Source organism: Rhineura floridana, chromosome 3 (assembly GCF_030035675.1).
Source record: "Rhineura floridana isolate rRhiFlo1 chromosome 3, rRhiFlo1.hap2, whole genome shotgun sequence".
NCBI classification, from domain to species: Eukaryota; Metazoa; Chordata; class Lepidosauria; order Squamata; family Rhineuridae; genus Rhineura; species Rhineura floridana.
Genome location: NC_084482.1, coordinates 209,025,146 through 209,050,184, shown reverse-complemented (window position 1 = coordinate 209,050,184; position 25,039 = coordinate 209,025,146). Strand labels below are relative to the sequence as shown.

The following is a 25,039-nucleotide window of genomic DNA, read 5'->3' as shown; positions in this document are numbered from 1 at the left end:
AGGAAAAGGTCAACGGAACTCTAATGGTTAATGGGCCGAGGGGTAGGGTGGTCCTTAGATTCCGAAACATTCCGGTTCCCAAACGAGAGCAGCAATACGGAAGGGTGCAGGTCCAAAGAAACACAAGGAGGGGGGATGAAAGAGGTATGACGGCGATGAAACCAGTTCCAGCCTCCGAATGAGGACCGGAAGGCTGCATGTCTTCCACCGCTTTTCTGAGTCTCTGGTCGTTGCACCTCCCTGTTCCGGCCCCGGTCAGTTTCCTTCGCAAAGAAGGTAGGGAAAGCGGGACGGAGGAGGGGGGGGAATAAACTCCCAGGCTCCACCCCTTTTAAGAACCTGAGGGCTTCTTTGTGCAATCAACTCCAATCCAATGTCATGCAAAACAGAGCCCAAACTCCATTGCTTCCATTGCCTGGTTTTCTTGCAACCTCCAGATTTTGAGTGGGGGGCTGTCTTGGTGCAGAGTAAGCCACCTTGCATAGGGCAGATGGGAACAGCGGCTGCACTTTGGAATGCCAAAGAGGGTTGGACTTGATGGCCTTATAGGCCCCTTCCAACTCCACTATTCTATGATTCTATGCCCGCCAACTTGGATGGCTTTCAAAGCGGGTTGCACACGTTTCTAGAGGCTCAATGGCTGCTGGCCACGATGGCTCTGTTGCTCCCTCCACTGTCGGAGGCAGGAAATGTCTCTGAATACCAGTTGCTGGGAATGTCATTTGGGGGTGAGTGTTGCTGTTGCCCTCAAGGCCTGCTTTCAGGCTTCCCAGTGGGGCCTCTGATTGGCCACTGAGGGCATGATGCTGGGCTCTTGGCCTGACCCAGCAGCCAGGTTCCTCTGATGTTATGAGAAGGGTTGGTCTAGGGCTGGCACCAGACTTTTGAGGGGCTGTGAGCCCAGGGCCAGTAATGGCCCCCATGAACACCTGCCTCCAGCAAGGCCAAGGTCCGCCCTTTCTCTGCCCCTGCTTTGACATCGAGGCTGCTCACCACCTTCCACCCCCTGGATACACTTCAGCAGTGGACAGGTGGTGGCTCTTTTGAATGGGGGCTCACCATTTGGGGAACGAAACAAAGCTCATTAGAAGAGCACCTCCTTGGATGCAGAAGGGCCCAGGTTCGATTGCCGACATTTCTGGGAAAGACCCCCTGCCTGAAATCTTGGAGAGCTGCTGCCAGTCAGGGCAGACAATACTGAACTAGATGATTGCGTTTCAAGGTTTTTGTTGTTATGTGCCTTCAAGTCAATTACGACTTATGGCAACCCTATGAATCAGCAACCTACAGTAACATCTATTGTAAACTGCCCTGTTCAGATCTTGTAAGTTCAGGTCTGCGGCTTCCTTTATGGAATCAATCCATCTCTTGTTTGTTCTTCCTCTTTTTCTACTCCCTTCTGTTTTTCCCAGCATTATTCTCTTTTCTAGTGAATCCTGTCTTCTCATTATGTGTCCAAAGTATGATAGCCTCATTTTAGCTTCTAGTGATAGTTCTGGTTTAATTTTTTCTAACATCCAATTCTTTGTCTTTTTCGCAGTCCATGGTATGCGCAAAGTTCTCCTCCAACACCACATTTCAAATAAGCTGATTTTTCTCTTATCCATTTTTTTCACTGTCCAACTTTCACATCCATACATAGAGATGGGGAATACCATGGACTGAATGATCCTGACTTTAGTGTTCAGTGATACATATTTGCATGTGAGTTCTCCAATAGCTGCCCTCCCCAGTCCTAGCCTAATTTCTTGACTATTGTCTCCGTTTTGGTTAATGACTGTGCCAAGGTATTGATAATCCTTGACAAGTTCAGTGTCCTCATTGACAACTTTAAAGTAGGAAAGGGCTAAGCTGGGGTTGAGGGAGGGGGGATTTGTGGCTCTCCCCACCTTGCAATCCTGTGCATGTTTACTCAGAAGTAAATCCCACCCTGTTGAATGGGGCTTACCCACTAGGACTGGCGTCAGTTTTTGCTGAGACGGCACCTCGGCATTGCACCTGCAGTCTTTGCCCACTTACTTTTTCCTGCCTCCCATTATATCTGTGGTTCCCAAACCTTTTTTCCCCAGGGACCACTTGAAAATTGCTGATGATCTGGTGGACTGCTTCATGATCTTTCTGCCTGTTGCCTGTCATTTTATGCTATTTGGATAGTGCTTTTCAACCTGGGACCTTCTGCTTTTCGGATGCTGCCTTAAAGCACACTTATGAAGGAGGAGAGTTAAGACTCTCTCAGGTCTTTATTGAGCATTTGTTCTGATTGTTCTGATTTGTTCATGGGCTGGGGATATGACAACAAGCTTTCATCTGGATTTGCTTGCAGGATGTTTACACATCTTAGGAGTGCACTGTTGATGATCAGCACAGTGACCTCATTCAGAGAAGGAGCGGCTTAGCTGGGGAAACTGTTTCTGGACTGAATCACTTTGGAAGGCAAGGAGGTGGCTTGTTTCAGAGTGAAAAGTTTATCCGTACAAGTCAACAGAAAAAGGCCCTGCACACAGAAATCTAACAGGTAAAGAAAGGGGGTTTACAATAGCCTAAACTATTCCCTGAGAGTCTTTTTTTTTTTTACATGCATGGGACTTTTGTTTTTAATACGAAGGAGTGACAACAGTCCAGAAACTTGCTGACCACCTCCCTTTGCTGACTGCCTGAAGCAGCCAAAAGGCTTCAGCCACTCTGCTCTTCAATGGTTAAGAACAACAACAACAAAGGAGTAGCCATTCCTAGAGCAGAAGGGGAGATTGTCAAAGAGGGACTTCCTTTTCCTGTCAAATCAGAACAAATGCAGTGAGTGAGCGGGTGAGTCTCTTTGCTTGCTGAAATGTTGGGGAGGAGCTGCATAGAGGGATCCCAGAGATCCAGGTGCACAATTTGGGGTGGTGAGTAGGGAGGAGGGGGATATTGGAAGAAAGCAAGGACCCCTCCTTTAAGCGCCCCCTACAGCAGACTCCAGGTTTGAGGATGCACTCCTGCCCCGTGGATCCCAGCTGTGTCTACTGCTGGACCCCATCTATCTCCTCCCCGCACCCAAGCTGCTGTGTGTTGTGGCTAGGGTTGCCAGGTTCAGGGCCTGAGACTGATCCTGTATCTTTAGGAGAAGAGAAAGTCAGCCAAGTGCAGGTGTTCTTGCAACACTGTAATGGCAAAAACCACAAGGTGGGATTCTCCCTTCCCCCTGCCCAACTTTTAAAGATACAAAAGACCTCTTGGTTGCCAGGCCCAGCCTCCAAGAGGTCTTCTTTGTCTTTAAAAGTTCTATGTGCACAGTTTGTATGTGCACAGGTACATAGTAGACACAACCAAGACAAGGCTTACCAACACAGTCCTGCTCCACCTTATACACGTTTGTTATATGCATGCAGATAGTGTGACTAGTTCTCGTGGCCATTACTTCCCTCTTTCTCCTCATGTCCTGCTCAGAGCCCGAGGCATGAGACGGAGGCGAAACTTGAATCAATTCCCGTTTTATTAGAGTGATGCTTACACCCAAAGCAGTGTGCTTCATAAACCTGCCTACTGTAGCTCACTACTTCCCTAGCTAAGCTACCTAATCAGTCTCTGCAGCGTATGGGGAGAGTTGAATCGGCACTAGTGCCTGGGCGGGCACCTGCTTAAATAGGGAAGGTCTTCGCCTGTAACCGACGGCTCCTCCGAAGTTCCACCCTCTCAAGGTCCCTTTTCTCGCGTCGTCTCGCGTGGGGTGAGGGGGGGAGTGAGTCTCTGATGACCCATCTGACAGCAGGGCTTCATTAGGTGACAGCTCGGCTTCAGGGAGCAGGAAGCTGGTTGGTGGGGAAGCGTTTGAAGTGCCAGGCGGGGATTCCTGCAGGGTAGTGGTTGGCATGCACAAGGGATCGCTTCCCAGCAGCTCAGGTGGGGGGCTTGCAGGCGGAGCGGGAACTGCCTCGATGGGGCAGCTGGCAGATGGAGTCTGCGGGCTGACTGCGCTCTCCCTTCCTTCAATGCTCCTAGGGACCTCATCCTCATCTGACTCCCCTCCCTCTCCCTGAGTTAACTCCTGTTGTGCCTGGGGCGCAACACCTCATTATAATAATGTCGCTGAGTGTTCCTTCACAGAGCATTCCCTTGGTAAAATTTTCAGAGCCCACCAGGGACTTATTGGGTGCCATTATCAATATTCTATCTATGTGTGCGGGTACTACTGATTTATTAGGGCCCACTCCCAAAGTCAAATGGCAATTGGTCTCTATTTGCTTCCTTTTTATTTTATTATTATTTATCTATTAAATTTATATCCTTCCCTTCTTCCTAGAAGGAGCCCAGGGTGGCAAACAAAAACACTCTCAACCATCTTAAAAACAAAAGACTTTAAAACATATTAAAACAAAGCATCTTTAAAACATATTAAAACAAAGCATCTTTAAAAACATATTTTTTAAAAAAGCTTTAAAAACATCTAAAAAAGCAGTTCCTAAACAGTCGCAGATTGGGATAAGGTCTCTAGTTAAAAGGCTTGTTGAAAGAGGAAGGTCTTCAGTAGGCGCTGACAAGATAACAGAGAAGGTGCCTGTCTAATATTTAAGGGCAGGGAATTCCAAAGGGTAGGTGCCACAACACTAAAGGTCTGTTTCTTGTGTTGTGTGGAATGGACCTCCACACAACATAGTATCTGCAGGAGGCCCTCACTTGCAGAGCACAGTGTTCGACTGGGTATATAAGGGGTAAGATGATCTACAGTATCATGTACAGTAGGGCCTCACTCATACGGCAGGTTACGTTCCACCCCGCTGTAAAGCAAAAACCACTGAAAAGCAGAACTCATTGAATAGAATGGGGTGCGATGCCCGAAAACTTCCGTAAAAGTGGAACAAGCACTGTATGAGTGGGGCTTTAGTCTAATTGCGTCTAATTGAGACCGCTGTATTGGTGAATCTCTGTAAAGCGAAGAGCCGTAAAGCAGGGCCCTACCGTATCCTGGTCCCAAGCTGTATAAGGCTTTGTACACCAAAATTAGAACTTTGCACTTGGCCCGGTAGGTAATGGATAGCCAGTACAATTATTTTAATAATAATAATAAATTTCCAATTCTTCCATAAACATAAATATAATACACTGGAGACAAACAAATAGATCACTGTGAATTCAAAATATCCAAACCATTGGTCTCATTCAAAACACCAAGAATTCATATGTAGAACTTGGGAGTAGACCATTGACTCTACAATAGTCCACACATTTATTCCATTGTAACATCAAAAAATTTTGACTGTAATTTTGCCCTCTACTTCTAATATAATAAGACAAAATTCCATAGTTCGGTATTTTACTATACCATTCTGTGACCGTTGGAACTGTAGCCAGTTTCCATTTCCTTGCCTATAAGATTCTTGCAGCTGTTAATCAATAAGACACCATTCCTTTATATTCCTTTTTTATTGAACTCTCTTAAATAATTCAATAAAAGCATCAGTGGATGTAACTGAACCTCATAACCCAGAATTCTTACGAAATTGTCATTTATCTTCTTCCAGTATCTCTTGGCCAGTCTGCATTTCCACCGCATATGAAAAATACCCCCCCCCCAGAATTAAGGCCACTAAAAATCCCCTCCCCTCCCTCCTAGGAAGAGGTAAAAGAGCTCTTCAAAATATCAGATAATTTCCTGTGTTGTGGTAGAGGTGGCCTTCCCTGAAAGCAGCAGGAGAAAAAGAGCCCTCAACTTGGCCCTTTGTGCGTTCAGCAAGTGGGTGGGCCTGGTTGTCAACAGCATCTTAAGACGGGTTTTGTGGGGGTGATGTCGGGGTGGGGGGAGGGAAGAGAACCATCTCAGGCTGAGAAGGAGACAAGGTTGGCTTTGGGGGTGTGAGTTCCATTTTGAAGGGAGGAGAAGCGGCAGTCAGACGGGGAGGTGCATCCTTTTTTAAGAAATCATTTAAAAAGAAGGATGATTTTAAGTATACAATCGAGAGGTGAGATGGCAAGGCCAGGAGGGGTGGAGGATTTTTTTTTGCAGGTGGGGTGTGGGGAGAAAGGGGCTATCAAGCAAAGGGCAACGGAAGAGAGAAAGGAGGCTTGCTGATTCCGCAACGGAAAGGGAGCTGCAAGAGCATTGTTCTTACCTTCCATCAAATGGCCATGTAGTTAGGATAGCTGAGAGAATGTAGGCAGCTTTGCTTAGAGGGCTGGTGGAGTTTAGGTGGGCCAATAGAGGATTCAGCAACAGTTAAGTTGTAGTTAATTTTTAACCTCCTGTTCCTTATTTTTCCCTTCCCTTCATTCATGAGCAATGTGCAGATGATTTGATTATGCTCATATCTTTCATAAGCTGAAATGCATTCACTGGTCTTCTCCTGACTGATTTAAAATGAATCACTTAAAAAAACATTTTAGCCTCTTGGGACCTGTGTGGTCACCACCCTCTCCTGTTGGGGCAGTTTAACAATTTCATTTTCAATCTTCGCATGAAGGGTTTCTGTACTACATAGGTGATAATTGGGCCACCTTTTCACCCTTTGCAGGCTGTGAAATGGCATTAGAGCGACTCTCAGGATCCTCCCGCTTTTACACCGGAGAAGATGTAGCCCCCATGCAGCCAGCACAGGTAGGGGAGAGATCATCAGGGAGACAAGATGGGGACAGCTGGAGGGGGTCCTTGTTATTTCTTGGGTTTTCTTGAGTGCCTTTTTCTGTACTCTATCCCTGTCCTGCCCAGAGTGCGATACACGAGACGGAGGCGAAACTGGAATAAATTCTTGTTTTATTAGAGTAATGGTTACATCAAAAGCAGTGCGCTTCATAGACCTGACTATGCTAACTACTGGCCCTAACTAATCTACAACAGGATCTTGGTAGGCATACACAGTAAACAACTGCAATTATTATGATTATAATAAAAGAGTACATGCACGTTTTTTAAAATTACTTGCAAAAATAGCATATTATACATTTTATCTTTCAAATAATTTTTGATCAGAAATTTGAAAAAGTGTACATGTTATTACAATGTATTATACTTTTCTAATTATAAGGAGTCAAACAAGTTTAAATTTTCCTGGGCTGTTGAAGAGGGCAGTTTATTTGTCTAACTCATAGCCTGTTTTGAAAACCTTCCAAATATGAAGCTTTTATCCTATACCCACATTTCTGGGAATAAAGCTTCAATGCTAATCCCACATACCTGGGAGTAAACCCCACTGAATTTAATAGACTTAATTTTGAGTAGATATGATTAGGATTGTGCTGTAAATCAATAGGACATTTAAGTGAACATAGCAAAGGATTGTGTTGTAAAACTTTTTCTCCCCCTCCAATCCTTTTTTTTTTAAGCAAGAAGGCAGGGCTTACTTAGGTGTCACTACCTTTATTTGGTAGGAAACTAATACTGATTTTTTTAAAAAAAAAAGTTCTACAATGATCAACTGGTTTTGACAATAAACTGTTATATAGGGTGTATGTATTTTTACAACTCTAGTGTGTGTATATTTATTTATTTATTAAACTTGTATACCGCCCCATAGCTGAAGCTCTCTGGGTGGTTTACAATAACTAAAAACAAATACAGTTTAAAATACATCTTTTAAAAAAGAATTTAAAACACAATTAAAAAATTTAAAACAATATAGAACACATGCTAAAATGCCTGGGAGAAGAGGAAAGTCTTGACCTGGCACCGAAAAGATAACAGTGTTGGCGCCAGGTGCACCTCGTCAGCAAGATCATTCCATAATTTGGGGGCCACCACTGAGAAGGCCCTCTCCCTTGTTGCCACCCTCCGAGCTTCCCTCGGAGTATGCACCCGGAGGAGGGCCTTTGATCTTGAACGTAGTGTATGGGTGGGTTCGTATCAGGAGAGGCGTTCCATCAGGTATTGTGGTCCCAAGCTGTGTAAGGCTTTATAAATACCAGCAGCTTGAATTGAGCTCAGAAACATAAAGGCAGCCAGTGCAAGCAGGCCAGAATCGGTTTTATATGTTTGGACCATCTGGTCCCTGTTACCAATCTGGCCGCTGCATTTTGCACAAGCTGCAGTTTCCGAACCGTCTTCAAAGGCAGCCCCACGTAGAGTGCATTGCAGTAATCTAATTTAGAGGTTACCAGAGCATGGACAACTGAAGCCAGGTTATCCCTGTCCAGATAGGGAGGTAGTTGGGCCACCAACCGAAGTTGGTAGAAGGCACTCTGTGCCACTGAGGCTACCTGAGACTCAAGTGACAGAGATGATTCTAGGAGAACCCCCAAGCTACGAACCTGCTCCTTCAGGGGGAGTGCAACCCCATCCAGGACAGGTTGGACATCCACCATCCGGTCAGAAGAACCACCCGCTAGCAGCATCTCAGTCTTGTCTGGATTGAGCCTCAGTTTATTAGCCCTCATCCAGTCCATTGTCGCAGCCAGGCACCGGTTCAGCACATTGACAGCCTCACCTGAAGAAGATGAAAAGGAGAAATAGAGCTGCGTGTCATCAGCATACTGATGGCAATGCACTCCAAAGCTCCGGATGATATGGAATGTTTCCGACAACCCTGAGAGATAGGGTTAGAAACCAAGGTGCCTTACAACAAGAAATAAATCAATTTAAAATCCAATAGCCATAAAACAGTTGCAAAACAGCTTCGAGTGACATGATTCTGAATTTTGGGTTGAGTGAGTGAAGTTCCTTATCATTTGAGGTTGCAGTCCTGTGCACGCTTCCCTGTTTGAGTAAGCCTCATTGAATACATTGGGACTTGCTTCTGAGTAAACATGCATAGGATTGCACTATAAATATCTTTACAGGCTATATAAATAGTAAACATTTTTGACATTCATGCTTATATAAATATTTCTTCATACTATGTCTTGATACATATCTGATTTCACACTATAGTTGTACATTATTATTTCTCTACACTTTAAGTGCGCCTTTCTTGCTTGGGGTGGTCATGGTCCCCCTCTATTGTTTTCACTCTGAAGGGCAGATTAGGCTGAGAGATGGTAAGTAGCCCATGATCACCAAGTAAACTTTGTAGCTGATATCCATTTAGAAAAATAATTAAAATGATTTATATGCAGGCAAAGTTTATGAAGTAATGCAGATCCACATAATACATTTAAAGCACATCCAACTTGCATTTAAAGCACATGACGTCCCCCAAAGAATCCTAGGAAGTGTAGTTTCCCACTCACAGATACAGTTCCCACCCAATGTATGCTGAATGTGCTTTAAATGCATGATGTGGATCTGTCCTAGGTATATTGTGTATTCGTTAGTGAATTGAAAACAGCAATTTTAAAAGGTATTTTTTAAACAGGGGAAGTGCTATAGCTCAGTGGTAGGGCATATGCTTTGCATGCAAAGGTCCAAAATCCAATCTCTGGAAAGACTAATGCCTGGAATCCTGGAGAGCCAATGCTAGTCCATGCCATCAGCACTGAGCTAGGTAGTACCAAATGGCCTGAGTCAGTATAAGGCAGATTCCTTTGTTTCTAAAAGAGGAAAGAGACCCAAGGGCCACAGTGATTCTGAAATTTATGTATTTTACTTACATTATTGATATAGCACTTTATTGTAAAAAAAACCTCAAAGCAGTTTACAGAAGGAATTAAAACAATAAAATTATTGGCAAAAACAGTTAAAAACAGGTATTTAAAAACATCTGAAATAATGAAACCAACAATGAGTTAAAAACAGATACAAAGCATAATAGCTTCTACACGCCTGGGTAGACTTGCCTAAACAAAAAATGTTTTTAGCAAGTGCTGAAAAGAATACATTGAAGGTGCCTGCCTAATGTCAACAGGCAGGGAGTTCCAAAGCATAGGTGCTGCCACACTAAAGGACTGATTTCTTACAAGAGCAGAACAAGTACTATGTGGCACCCATAACATGGAAAACACACCTTGAACTTGGCCTTGTAGCAAATCAACAACCAGTACAGAGTTCAGAGCAGAGGTTATGTGCTGACAGGGTCTCACTCATGCCAGCAATCGTGCCTCCACAGTGTGCACTAGCTGAAGCCCCTGGGTCAGGTTGTGCTGCATGTGGATTTCTGTGACCTTGGCTGACTGGTTGCCAGGTTTTTTTAGTTTTGGTTTTTGGCCAGGAACTCTGACTGGTTGTGGGATGCTGAGTTTTCTGCCTTACTCATAGGAATCTTGTTGTGGTTGGTATGGTATTGCATTTAGGAAATCATCACTGTTTTTTCTTTTTCTTTGTCTATTTGCATTTCATTTGCCTCACTCTCTTACATCCATAGAAGCAATAACAGTGGTTCCATGCAGTCAGCTCAGCCCTCTTAAACCCACTCATGATGCACCTTGTTGTTTGTTTCTTGCCCTATAGTGGTAAAAGAGAATTCACATACTGGGAAGTGTGGCTTCAATTGATATTGTTATCAGGCTACTGCCTGTGAAAGCCCCACCCCTGTGACATCACTAGGGCCCTGCCCCATGACATCACTAGGGCCCTGCCCCTGAAATCACAGGGTTTGGGATGCTTCTGACCTGGCAACCCTAAATGGAGGGCATTGGCTTGGTAGCATAGCCTTCCTTCTTAATCTCTCTTGGCCAAGGCCCTCTTAAGAATGTTTTTCCCCACTTGGGGATGGTGGGGGGGGAATTCTGGAGGATTCTATTGAAATGTGACTTGAAGGCTGCTTGGAGAGAAGAGGAGATGGTTTGGTGTGGAGGGAAATCCTTGAAGCCATCACTGGAAATTGTGGTGGTGAATTCAGAGTTCAACTCTGTGCTGAGTGAAGAAGTAGTTTGTCCGGAAGCGGCCAACATTTTGCTTTTTTGGATGTCCCTTGAATATAGTATCAGAGAGGGAGAAAAACATGTCTGTATCCAGTTCCTCCGTACCACACATAATTATGTACATCTCTATCTTGACTTGTCCTTTGTGATGTTCCATGTTTTATTGTTAATGTTTTGTTCTTATATAATAGAGAATATATGGTCAGTTGTTTGTATTAGAGGGTATATGGTAAGTAGTGTTGGGAGGGGGGAATGAGTGGAATGTGGGTGGGTGTTGTATGGTGATTGGCTGAGTGTCTGAGAGCTGAATGTTTATATTTGAGTGCATGACAGTTATGGCAGTTTTTTTAGTATTTAGGTTTTAGTTTGTGAGTTAGACAGGGCAAGGTTTAGGAGACAGGGAAAGGTTTGTGAGCGGATAGTGTCATGCCAGCTTGCCAGCCTTGCCCTGGCCTGCATTTAAAATGGCTGTACACCAAAGCCTTGTGGGGATTTTTCCCCCCTTGACATCTTTTTCTGTAACCTGCCAGTAAGCAGTTAAATGTTAGTTTGCCTCATCGCTGTGACTTGGCAATTTACAACCCCAGCTGTATGAGATTACAAGCTAGCTTCATACCTTGTTATCAGTAGACGGGGCCTGGTTCCGTCAAGGCCATAAAATTCAAGGAACTGCCTTGGGAAACCAAGAGGAGGCGCCTGGTGTTGTGGGAACATAGTTTTTTCATCCTTTTGACAAAATCTTAATTGGTCAATTGTCTCCATCTGGGCGGAAGATTTCTTCCATAAGAAGGAGCTCAGAACTTTGGGTTTTGGTGTCCCACTTTGGGAGCACCACCTTGTCCCATAGGTGATGTTCTGTTGTGGCTCCATTTCCATCCTGACCCGCAATTCCCTGAGGGGAGAAGGCTATTCATCTATAGATCCTATGGTCTGTAAGTATAGCTTAGGCAAGAAAGCTTTGTTATTTTGATTTGTGCCAAAAACTATCTTACTTGTATTTCTTACCAAACCTTACCCTGTTTGGGCGTATGGTAACAGGATTCAGTTTGCTGCTAAACTTTCTTTTGTGTACCTCTTATTTTTATCTGTAATATTTTTATGCTTTTCTTATTCTTTTTAATAAACTTTAATTACTTTAACCAACGTGTGTTCACTTCAGAGGGGGGTCAGTTCCTAAATTCAGTCCTTGCCATTCGACTACAACTACCGTGTAACAAGTAATGTTTTGCCTGAGGCTTCAGAAGGGGCAAGGAGTGCATAAAGGCTCTTGTCCCGAGAAACTCTGGTGTTTAACTGGGCTCTGAGGTTCCCTTCGCCCCAGAGTAGCTAACCAGCTAGAAGGGTGGTGGCAGTTACTACCTTGCAGGGTTGGTGTGAGCGTGCACAACCTTGGCAAACCAGAATTTGCTGGGATCAATTGCCCAAGGCCGGGAATTGACTCCTGGGACAGTGAGAGCAGATGGGGAAGGCTCCCTGCTTTCACTACAGATAGGGTACTGCTTGGTTTAGAGGTAGGACTTGGGTGGTTTATCTTATGGTAGTGAAACAGGTTATTAGCATAGTACTTAAGGAACTTATGAAGAGTATCCTATTTCAGCTAAGTACAACTAAACTGTAATCACACACTTAAGAACTGAGTTAAAGTAATCGTGTTTATTTTGTTTTTCTGTTCAATAAAATCTGTTTAATTTTCAAACATGCCTAGCTGTTGCTCATCTATCAAAAAGGGCATAAGCGTTGGCTGAACATAAACAAAGGTTTGGAAACTGGGGGGCAGGAGAAGCGAGGCTTGTCTGTAATCCTGGTTGTGGAATACAGGAGAATCCCTAGTAGAAGCATTGCTATAAGAGTGTGTTGGGTAAATAAAAATTTATTCCCATCTGCTACAAACAGTGTGATGGCAGGAGAGGGTGTAACATCCTTCCTTACTAATTTTTCCTCTATGTTGTATGCTTTCCTCATACTGGAATTGCTCTGATCATTTTGGTTGCCCTTTTCGGAAGTATTAAGCTAACTGGACTCTTAAGTTCCCAGATATCCATTGGCTCCCTTTTTTAATAATTTGTATTATATTGGCCACGTAGCGGTCCTCAGATATGGAAGGCAATCTCAGGGGGAAGATACATATTTTTGTTAGAAGATCTGCAATTTCACATTTGATTTCTTTAAGAACTTTACGCTTAAGTAAATGCCATCTTGACCTGGTATTTTGTGAACTCTGAAGGAAAAATCCCCATTTTTCACATCTCCCTTCAGATTGTAGGTGGGAGGGTAAATGATTTTGACACCTTGTCTGGGAGTATTTATGAGAAAGGTGCTTGTTTTCATATTCCAGGGTCCGGTGACCTTCGAGGAGGTGGCCATATATTTCACCGGGGAGGAATTGGTCCTGCTGGATCCAGGCCAGAGAGCTCTTTACAAGGAGGTCATGGTGGAGATTCATGAGATGGTAACTTCTCTAGGTAAGGATCCCAATTAGATCACTAGAAGGGTGTTGATGGACTTGCCCTGGACGTAAGAATATAAGAAGAGCCCTGGTAGATCAGGCCAAATGCCAGCCTAGTTGAGGATTCTGTTCTGACAGTGGCTAGCCAGATGCCTCTAGGAAGCCCACAATTAGGACATGTGTGCAACAGACTCTGAGTCCCCATGTGGGATCCCCACATTGCCTCAGATATTGGTAGTAATTGCCATCATAGCAAATGGACACATATGCTATGAATTATTTATCTCAAGTCTCTTTTGTGGCTGGACAGGTCTCTTATTGGGAGTGAGTCGGTGTATGAGACTCATAATTAATTCAGGGTACGCAGTACTGAGCTGGATAGACCCAGGTTCAGCCAGTGATGAGGTCAAATTTGCAGATGATACAATATTGGGAGGGATAGAACTGGAAGACAGAAACAATATTCAAAGAGACCTTGATAGGCTGGAGCATTGGGCTGAAAACAACAGAATGAAATTTAACAGAGATAAGTGCAAAGTTCTACACCTAGGAAAAAGAAACCAAATGCACAGTTACAAGTTGGGGACACTGAGGCAAAGTTTGCATCGGTGAAAGCAGTTTGCTTATTGGAAGATACTTCTTGCCAGCCTTTATTCCCCTGATGAAGGCCTAAAAATACAAAGGATGAAATGCGTTGGGCTTGGATTACAAATAAATACTTATTTTTCTAGCATTTTGGTTTTCCTTCCTCTTATTCCCCTGGTTTTACATGCTAGCCGCTTTCTGTTGTTGTTTTACATAACAACAACAGGCCTCATCTTGAGTACTGCGTCCACTTTCTGAACACTGCACTTTAAGAAGGATGCAGACAAACTGGAACTAGTTCAGAGGAGAACTCTTACTCTGTGGCTTTTCAGAAGAGGAGAGATCAGCAGGTAGATGCTCAGATGTGTGATGGGACCCCTCTGTCTCTGGGCATTCTGACTAAATTGGCACAGATATAATTGTTGAATTTGAGGGGTCCTCCATCAGCATTTCCTAGCACAGGGGTTCTCAAACTTTTTATACCCAACGCTCACTGAAAATTACTGAATCCCACCAGTCTCAAAATGGTGGTTCAGGTGCAGAGGACAAAATGGTGGTAGATGGAAGCAAAATATGACATAATTAGCTGGCAATTACTGACATTTTCTACTGATGCCTAGTCCATCTTTGCAATGTGCTATATACTTAGCAACAGCACTTCCCTTGCCACAGCAAGTCCCATAGCTCAGGATTTCTCCAGCCAAGTACACAAACTTGTCTGGAGATTTTGTGCCTTAGCATCCTAATTTTAGGCAGAATTTGTGGGTCCAGTGGCCATAAGTAGAGAACATTTTTTCATTTACATTTTCCCCTTCCCACTCCCGCATGCTTCTGAAAGTATTTTCACTCATTTTCTGCAATTTCTTCTCCCTCTCTCTTTTCACATTTAACTGGTACCTTATCTCTTGCCCCCAATGCAGCCAGTTTCTTTCATTTCCCCTCCCTGGTCCTTTTACATTCAATTCCTCCTCCTATAGCCACACTCCTTTCCTTTCTTCTCCACTTCCCTTCCCTTCCCAGTTTGTTTGTCTATAATAAACAATAACCTCTTATCTCACTTTCTAATTTCCTTCAACACTTCTTTGGGCTCTTTCCCCTCACAGGAGGGAGACCTTTCTCCCCTCCTCCCCATCCCTGAAATTCTCTGTATCTTGGCCTCTTTCACGCCGCATACAAGGAGTTGCTGATGCTGGCATCGTTCCATCTGAAGGGCTGTGGCACAGCTAGGAGACAGAGGAGGCAAGTGAAGAGGCACTGGGCCAGCTATGGATCCGAGGCCCAAGGCCCATTGGTGGGTCCCAACCCATTGTTTGACAAATAGTGTCCAAGCAGGATTTGGGTGCTCTTGGGCATTCTGCCATCTTGTCATCCAATGACAGCTCAGATTTCCCGTTCCCCAAATGAGCTGGTATGGAAGCTGAAGGGGTCTCCTATGTGCTCCTTGGGATTTTATTTAATGATTTATATTAAGAAAGATTTATAGACCGCTTAATCTCAAAGCTGTCTAAGTGGTGTACGTAACAAAATGAGTTTGAATCATTTCAGTGTCTAACACATCTTGGCAGGATGTTTCACCCTAAAAGGTGGCCTACATTTTTGAAAATAAAATATATAATCAGCTAATTAATTAATTTCCCTGCAGTGCACAGTTTAGAAATGACTGCGAAGAACCTTCCCATCTAACCTGTCTTCCATCTTCTGTGATTAAAGCAGGTCTCCTTGAGATCCATCTCGCTCAGGCTGTCTCTGTTCTCACTCTTTCAATGGTGCATTAAAACAAAATAAATTGTTATTTTAAAAGTACTAGCATTCTCTCTAACAATAAATTCAGTTTTATTTGCTGCACAAATGTATATTTTCTTCCTTGGCACTCACAGGGAATCTGGTTCCACCACCTACATAGAAATAATTTGCTTAGCCTCACTTTGTTGAAACATTAGTTAAGGTATTTGTGTTTCTTTAATTTTTATATTTCAGGGCCTATGGAACTTCCTCCCACAATAACCTGAAGTTCCTCACTGTGATCCGCTTATGCTGTAAACATTCCCATAGAATCCCTTGAAAGCCCCTTAGTAGCTTCACAGAAGAGGCTTAGGCAGCACTGGAAATAGGATGAACAAAGACTGTTCCTTAAAGGAATGTTATGTTCATATGGAAATACTGACATTTGCATTGGGGTCTTAATTGTGCTTGATGTCAGTTTCTAAAAACTCAGAAGATACTGTTGCTGACATCTGCTTCTAAGTGACTGTTACCTTAGGGCCAAATTCCCTAAATCTACCTGGGCTCCATCTGGGAGGAAGGGTGGGATATAAAATTAATAAATGATAATAATAAATGACAATAAATCTCCACCCCAGCCAAATTCACCCACAACCTGGTCCAGCTACTGGGGACAATCTGCCCCTGACCTCCAATATCCTCTAGTTGAACGTGTGGCAATTAAAAAACCCACTTTTGTGAGCTTTCCTCTGGTAAGATCATTGTACAGGGCAGCCTCTCAGCCTAACACAGCCACTGGCTCTCTTCTTCTGATCTTCATCAGTCAAGCTTAATATTCAGGCCTCCACTCTCCACTTTCACCTCAGCCTTCTCTGGCCTCAGCCTCAGCCCTCCCTCATCAACTGCCTTTCTGGTAAACTACCTTTCCTTCATCTCTAGAACCTCTAGGCAATCAGAGACTGTTGTTTCCCAGATGGATCACAATGAATTTATCTAATCCAGGCCCTCTCTATGAATATGAAAAGCTATAGTCTCTCTCTTTTCAGAACCTGTCAGAAAGCAGCTACCGCTAAAACAGGTCTGTAGCATAATAGGAATACAAGGCCTTGACCTTTGACAATCACAGTCTGACATCAAGAGAGGTCCCATAAATATTTTTCAAATTATAAATCATAATTAGACAGATATATACACAGTACTTCTCCACAGCACTTTACCATCTTTCTTTTTTATTCCATCAGGAGCTGTCTGGGAGATCATAGCTGGGGAGGAATCATCAGAAGTGTCACCAGAAAGAGCTGAGGAGCAGAAGGAGGAACAGAAATTGTGGAGGCAAGATGGAACAAAGAGACAAGAGGGGAGACAAACGCAGAAACAAGGCGATGCATCCAGAGCTTCTCAGGGTGGTGAATATAAAATTCAATGGGAAACTAATCACCTAAAGGAAACAAGTATGTCTCCTGAGTACAGTAAAATCTTCAGTTGCCAAAAAGCTCTAAATACACATCAGGGAAGGCATACAATTGAGAAACCATACAAATGCTTGGAATGTGGAAAGAGCTTCAGTTGCCGTGACTCCCTTACTTCACATCAAATAACTCATACCCTGGGCAAACATACATGCTTTGAGTGTGGAAAGAGCTTCAGTAAGCATTTCTACCTTACAAGACATAAAAGAATTCATACAGGGGAGAAACCTTATAAATGCTTTGAGTGTGGAAAGAGCTTCAGTCAGCATGCCAACCTTGCTTCACATCAAAAAAGTCATATAGAGGGCAAATCGTATAAATCCTTGGAGTATGGAAACAGCTTCAGTCAGAGTAGCAACCTTCTGTTGCATCAAAGAACTCATGCAGGAGACAAGCCTTATAAATGCTTGGCATGTGGAAAGAGCTTCAGTCACAGTAGCTCCCTTAGATTGCATCAAAGAACTCACACAGGGGACAAACCTTACAAATGCTTGGAGTGTGGAAAGAGCTTCAGTCGGCATGACTACCTAACTCTGCATCAAAGGACACATACAGGGGACAAACCATATAAATGCTTGGAGTGTGGAAAGAGCTTCAGTCAGAGTAGCAGCCTGACTTTGCATCAAAGATCTCATACAGGGGACAAACCTTATAAATGCTTGGAGTGTGGAAAGAGCTTTAGTGACAGTCGCAACCTTCGTACACATGAAAGAACTCATACAGGGGACAAACCTTATAAATGCTTGGAGTGTGGAAAGAGCTTCAGTCGGCATGACTACCTTACTTTGCATCAAAGAACTCATACAGGGGACAAACCATATAAATGCTTGGAGTGTGGAAAGAGCTTCAGTCGGAGTAGGTCTCTTACTTCGCATCAAAGAACTCATACAGGGGACAGACCTTATAAATGCTTGGAGTGTGGAAAGAGCTTTAGTGACAGTCGCAACCTTCGTACACATGAAAGAACTCATACAGGAGACAAACCTTATAAATGCTTGGAGTGTGGAAAGAGCTTCAGTCAGAGTAGCAGCCTGACTTTGCATCAAAGATCTCATACAGGGGACAAACCTTATAAATGCTTGGAGTGTGGAAAGAGCTTCAGTGTGAGTTGCATCCTTACTAAACATCAAAGAACTCATACAGGGGACAAACCATATAAATGCTTGGAGTGTGGAAAGAGCTTCAGTCAGAGTCGGTCTCTTACTTCGCATCAAAGAACTCACACAGGGGACAAACCTTATAAATGCTTGGAGTGTGGAAAGAGCTTTAGTGACAGTCGCAACCTTCGTACACATGAAAGAACTCATACAGGAGACAAACCTTATAAATGCTTGGAGTGTGGAAAGAGCTTTAGTGACAGTCGCAACCTTCATACACATGAAAGAACTCATACAGGGGACAAACCTTATAAATGCTTGGAGTGTGGAAAGAGCTTCAGTGTGAGTTGCACCCTTACAAAACATCAAAGAACTCATACAGGGGACAAACCTTATAAATGCTTGGAGTGTAGAAAGAGCTTCAGTCGGCATGACTACCTTACTTTGCATCAAAGAACTCATACAGGGGACAAACCATATAAATGCTTGGAGTGTGGAAAGAGCTTCAGTCAGAGTAGGTCTCTTACTTCGCATCAAAGAACTCATACAGGGGACAAACCTTATAAATGCTTGGAGTGTGGAAAGAGCTTTAGTGACAGTCGCAACCTTCGTACACATGAAAGAACTCATACAGGGGACAAACCTTATAAATGCTTGGAGTGTGGAAAGAGCTTTAGTGACAGTCGCAACCTTTGTACACATGAAAGAACTCATACAGGGGACAAACCTTATAAATGCTTGGAGTGTGGAAAGAGCTTCAGTCGGCATGACTACCTTACTTTGCATCAAAGAACTCATACAGGGGACAAACCATATAAATGCTTGGAGTGTGGAAAGAGCTTCAGTCAGAGTAGGTCTCTTACTTCGCATCAAAGAACTCATACAGGGGACAAACCTTATAAATGCTTGGAGTGTGGAAAGAGCTTTAGTGACAGTCGCAACCTTCGTATACATGAAAGAACTCATACAGGGGACAAACCTTATAAATGCTTGGAGTGTGGAAAGAGCTTTAGTGACAGTCGCAACCTTCGTACACATGAAAGAACTCATACAGGGGACAAACCTTATAAATGCTTGGAGTGTGGAAAGAGCTTTAGTGACAGTCGCAACCTTCGTACACATGAAAGAACTCATACAGGGGACAAACCTTATAAATGCTTGGAGTGTGGAAAGAGCTTCAGTGTGAGTTGCACCCTTACTAAACATCAAAGAACTCATACAGGGGACAAACCTTATAAATGCTTGGAATGTGGAAAGAACTTCAGTCGGCATGAGTACCTTACTTTGCATCAAAGAACTCATACAGGGGACCGACCTTATAAATGCTTGGAGTGTGGAAAGAGCTTTAAGCACAGTTCCAGTCTATCTGTGCATCAAAGGATGCATAGAGCGGAGAAGCCTTAGAAATGTCTAAAATGTGGAAAGAACTGCATTCACAATACAACTCTTACTTGGCATCACAGAACTCCTATCGGAGACAAGACATTTATGTTTACAGTTTAAATAGCTTGTGTTGGAGTAGTTCTGTTACTTTACATCAAACAATTCACAGGAGGAAACAGCTTTATTCAGCTTGCCATTCTTCATTTACATTAAAGGAGTAAGCATAAAATGCTGAGATGGTGGAAAGAAAGACCTTCTGTCGTAGACACTACTTTAGATACCCATCAAAACCTCAGTATGGGAGAGGTATAATAGTTACATTCAAACTTGTGGGAAACGTTTGCCATTCACTTCTCTGTACACCTCTGCTACATAATAGGTGCATGTAGCACATACCAGTGGAAGGAATTGTTAGAAATGTTAGAACTGTTAGGAAACCTTCAGTGAAGATTGTTACTGAGCTCAGTTTTGGGGGCAAACCTGTGAGCATGGTGAAGGTGAAGTGGAGTGAAGAAATGTTTTTTCTTTCTGGAATGCGAGAAGCAGAAATGCTGAGAAAGCATTAGCCAAAAGAATTGTGAAGATGGAAGATTTGTTACTCCATTCACTTAACAGTGCTGAGTAACTTTTGTGAGTCTCCTTGTAGCCTGATATGGCTTAGGATCATATCATCCCCTAAACGGATGGAAAACTGTTTCTGCAGGTGTTTGTCCATGGCCTGTCATTTACCAATTCAGAACTGGATCTTCAATAAGAAAAACAGGCGTGAGAAAAGGCGAAATTGGAATGCAGAAAAGTTGGGGTTTCTGTTGGGGGGGGAAAGCTACACTGAGTGCAAGAACACTACATTTATTTATAGCATTTGTACCCTGCTGTTCAGCCAAAAATGCTCCCAGAGAAGTTTACGTACAATCAATTAAAGTTAGACAGTCCCTGTCCGCAGGATTGCATTCTAAAAAAAAAAAATGACACATAAAGAAAAATGGACAGGGAAGGAAGAGGGAAAAAGCAAACTCAGGCACCAATTCTTAAATAGTACGTCTTGTGATGTTCTCTACTTTCACACAAAAAAGTTCTTACTACTCTTTTCCTTAATTACAACAACAACAAATTTTATTTGCGGTCATAGACCCGACAGAGCAGCAGCAGACATAAAACAGGTAAAACATACAATAAGTAAAACAATAGTTAAAACCTTAAAAGTCTAAAAGACCGGGATATGGTGCAGTAGAGGAGGAGGAGTTTGAGCACCTAATCTGGACAAAGTTAAGGAACTTGGCAACAGATTCGGTCATGAACTTATCAGAATCAGACAGCAGCAATTGCACATACCAGTCCAAAGACCTGCTGGGGAAACGATTAATTATAGGATAAATTAATCTATCACGTTCAGAACAATAGAATTTACAAACAAAAAATACATGGGCCAAAGATTCAACTTCATTAAGGGGGCATGGGCATAGACGATTTGCTAAGGGGATTCCTTGAAAACGGCCCTCTAAAATTTTTGGCGGAAAACAGTTAAATCTTGCTCTAGTGAATAGTAAATGGAATTTCGGAGTTGTCAGATTTGTCAGGTAAGCCGCATGAGCAGGAAATGAAAATTTCAAACTAAGGGACAAAGGAGAGCAAGCAGAGTTTGCTTTGGAGTTGGAGTATTGTAGATCCATGTCTTTAATGCATTGCTCAATAGTCAGTTTAGCTGATCCAGTCCCAAAGAGGCCAGGAGATCTAGAGAGAGGCCAATGAGTTTTAATTTTTCCTGGAAAGTCTTGGATCAAGAACTCGTAAACGAGTCTTTCCAGATTAAATGCAAATATCCCATAGATGGGTCGGCAAAGGCCACTTTAATCCAAAACCTAAAGGCCAATAGCCAGGCCGTGCATTCAATAGAAGGAAGGCCTGCCTCCAGACGAAGGCCAGTGGCTGAGGCACATCTGGGCATACCAAAAATAGTTCTTAAAAAGCAGGATAAAACCGATTCGACCTTGGCGTTAAAACCTGTAACCCAAATTGGAGCACCATAGCGAAGTTGGGTGAGAATCTTGGCCTGAAAAACCTGGATTGCCGGAGGGATAAGCCGCCCTCCCTTTGTAAAGAAAAAGCGTAGTATGGCCTTAGAAGTGTTTAACGCAGATAATACTGCAGAGCGGATATGGGCAGACCAAGAGAGAGATGAATGAAATAATACCCCCAAATATTTGAATTGTCTAACTTGCTCTAAGGGGTGGCCCATAACCCTCCAAGGATGAATTGACGTGCGTCGGGAAAAAACCATTATCTTAGATTTAGTAAAATTGATAGTCAAAAGATTTTCCTTGCAATAGATCATAAATACGCATATGAGGCGTCTCAGGCCTATGTTGGATACGGACATTAAGACAGCATCATCGGCGTATAAGAGGAGGGGGCATGTAGTGCCGGCTAACTTAGGGGAATGGAGATTTTTTGACTTACAACATTCACTTAAATCATTTAAAAATAGATTAAATAGAGTCGGAGCTAAAATACATCCTTGTCGGACCCCGCTAAAAGCCGGAATAGGTTTTGTCAGGGTACCATCGGGGCCACATCGGACCCTAAGCAGTGTGGTTTGATATAAACGGGTAATGAGGAAAAGCAGCCGTTTATCAATTGATGTTTGATATAGCTTGGACCAGAGTTTACTGCGTGAGACTGAGTCAAAAGCGCCTTAAGATCTATGAAAGCAGCCGATAAGCCGTTGCCATGGGGGCCAGAATATTTCTCGGCCAGGTGATGTAGTATAAGGCAGTGATGAATCGAGGATTTCCCCTTTCTAAAGCCAGCTTGCTCGGGTCCTAGAATATTCTCATCTTCGATCCATGACAGCAATCTGGCATTGAGAAAGTTGGCATATAATTTGCCCACAACAGACAAAAGGCTGATAGGCCTATAGTTAAAAGGATCACTCCTATCTCCTTTTTTGTAAATAGGGATAATTACTGCCTCCAGCCACGAGTGTGGTAATTGGCCAGAATGATTTATATACGTAAATAAGTTTGCAAGAAGGGGGCCCCACCACTCTATATGTAATTTTAAAACTTCCGAGGGGATGGCATCAATGCCTGGTACCTTGCCAGACTTGAGATTTCTAATATGGGATACGATTTCCAAAGAGGAAACCGGGGGCCAGGGGGGAAGAGAAGAAAAGTCTAAATTGGTCACCGGGTCTATAGGGCGACTATCAGCATCAGAGTATAACACTGAAAAGTGTCGTTCCCAGATTGATGGTGCAATATGACAATGAGAAGGAGTAGAAGAGCCAAGAGCACCGGACACCATAGACCAAAAGAGTTGGGAGTTGTTGTTTAAAGAGGCATTGAGAAAAACCTTCCAATCATTGCATAGGGCTAATCTCTTTTTTATCGTAATTGCTTATATTTCCTTTTCATGGTAAAATATTCCGGGGGCAGTGTGAGAGAGTTTGTTTTCCTATAAAATTTATAAATTGATCTTAGTTCCTTCTTCAGCTCGAGGCAATGTTTATCGAACCACTTCGGGGAGGGGCATTGAGAAGGAGGAGTGACAGGAAGAGGCTTAGATTTTAGAGCCTCAGATACTGCAGAAGAAAGCAACTGATAGTCATCAAGAATGATGGAGGGATCGAGAGTAGAATCCAAGCAAGCACCGATCATTTGAGATCTGAGGTTTATACCCCGGGTAGAGGAGAATAGGCATGAGATCTCCTTGGAAGTTGTCATCGTCCAACGGAGCCTTATGTAATTTAAACCAGATTCACTATCAACATATTGAGTGTATGTGGCCATATGTACAGAATCACTAAGGGACAAACTGAAGCTTAAAGGGAAATGGTCACTATCAAATCTATCACTTAAACCAAAGTTTGAAACCTGGGGAAACAAGGGAGATGAAATGAAAACATAATCAATCACGCTACTACCTAGAGTGGAAGCATAGGTAAATTCTGCACGGTCTTCCAGGGCCAAGTTTCCGTTTAAGATCGTCAGATTAAAGCGAGCGACCAGCTGAGAAAGACATATTCCACCAAAATTTACCTTGGGATCTTTAGAGGCTCTTTCATAGCTAGGAAAATAATTGGTGGAGTCGATAGCGTCCCATAAGGGTGAAGAAAAGAGCACGTCATTATTGGGGCCAAGTCTGGCATTTAGATCCCCCGAGATGATGAGATATGCCTTTGGATAATGGTTAATGAGGTCCATTATGAATCTCTCCAATTTGTCCCAGATTTTTTCTATGTCGCTCCTATTTACTGTGGGGGGAATATAAGCATTGATCAACAGGAGAGATATGGACGGGAGTTTTACTAGAACCGCAAGGGCAATATTGACACAAGGACTTAACTCTGTAAAGTTTATCCGAAGGGAAGTAGAGATCAAAATTGCCAGCCCAGCCTTAGGTCTGCCTTTCCCAGTATCGGACCTGGCTGGAAGCTCCACTGTGGAGAAACCATTTAGGTAAATGCTGTTAGTAGCCCACGTTTCCTGAAGGCAGATCACCTCGTAGCTTCTCAGAAAATCAGCAGAGTCAGAGGATGTTAATTTTGAAAACCAGCCAGCAATGTTCCAGGAGAGGACTTTAAGTAAGTCACACGGGGAATATACATTACTAGAAGTGTTCTGGTAAGGGATATCCATATGAGGGGATCCCGAAATCCGGGGTGTATTACTGGAAAATTGTCAATCAGAGGTCAAGGGGTTTGTCATCTTTTTAAGGGTATTAGGTGTATTAATAGCATTATGATCTGACCCTCGGGATTGAGAGAGGATAGTGGTCCCATCTCTGCCCGAGTTCAGAAGTGGCAGGGAAGAAGTCTTATTCAAAGAGAGCATTTGAATAAGAGAATTTCTGAGGGAGGTTAACCTGCTAATAATCTCCTGCTGCTGGAGAAAAGGTAAGCACTGAAAGGACTTAAATAGCTCTGTTTCTTCAGGCACAAGGTCAGCAGGGGACAAAAAATGGTTATAAAGGAAACTATGGTGTTGAAGTTCATGTGTACCAGCAAACGGGGGTTTCTGAGTTGCATAGTTGAATAAGGGAATTGCACGTAATCACCGGTTTAGGACAGCGAAGTACCTTAGAAAAAAGAGGGAAGGGGGTTTGATTAACAAATAATCTGGATAACGGAATATCAGCATTGAAAAATAGATCTTTCAGGTGAAGAAAAGAAAGGGCTGCATCAGGTGTTTTGAACGTGACCACAGCACGTGCATTTATAGAATCATAATATAGGTAAATAATATCAATAATATCATCGGGGTGACAACACTGAGGGACTATATTAGTTATTAAATTTAGAAAATGGGCTTTTCGTTGATAAAGGGAAAGCTGCCCATAAGGTTTAGGGAAATTTAAAAAAACTAATTTCCGGTTACTCAAGGACAAATGCCATTTTTGGCTAGATAAGGGAAGCGGCGAGAAAGACAGGGTCTCTTGTGTGAGGCAGGTCGTCGAGAAAATATGATCCCAAGGGTCTTGTACACCATCGGGAAAGGGACCTGTCACCGTGGCAACGTTGGGCGGAGACAAATGATGGAGGTGGGTCTCCAGAGGCCGATCAGCAGATCCAAAGGTACCAGGTGCAGAATTTCAGTAGGCGGCAAAGAGGACAAAGGTGTATGAGGCTGGGGAGTGAC

At 43.2% G+C, this 25,039-nt stretch overlaps 1 protein-coding gene across 1 annotated transcript in view; it reads left to right on the top strand.

Moving 5' to 3' along the window:
- Positions 1 to 22,184, top strand: part of LOC133378916 (zinc finger protein 721-like) — a 42,644-nt gene extending 20,460 nt beyond the window's left edge. The window contains exons 6-10 of the mRNA XM_061613528.1: positions 260 to 276; positions 2,465 to 2,515; positions 6,486 to 6,568; positions 13,037 to 13,163; positions 16,696 to 22,184. Coding sequence (XP_061469512.1) covers positions 260 to 276; positions 2,465 to 2,515; positions 6,486 to 6,568; positions 13,037 to 13,163; positions 16,696 to 19,424 — 3,007 coding nt within the window. The 3' untranslated portion in view covers positions 19,425 to 22,184. The remainder of the gene's footprint in view (positions 1 to 259; positions 277 to 2,464; positions 2,516 to 6,485; positions 6,569 to 13,036; positions 13,164 to 16,695) is intronic.
- The last annotated feature ends 2,855 nt before the right edge of the window (positions 22,185 to 25,039 follow it).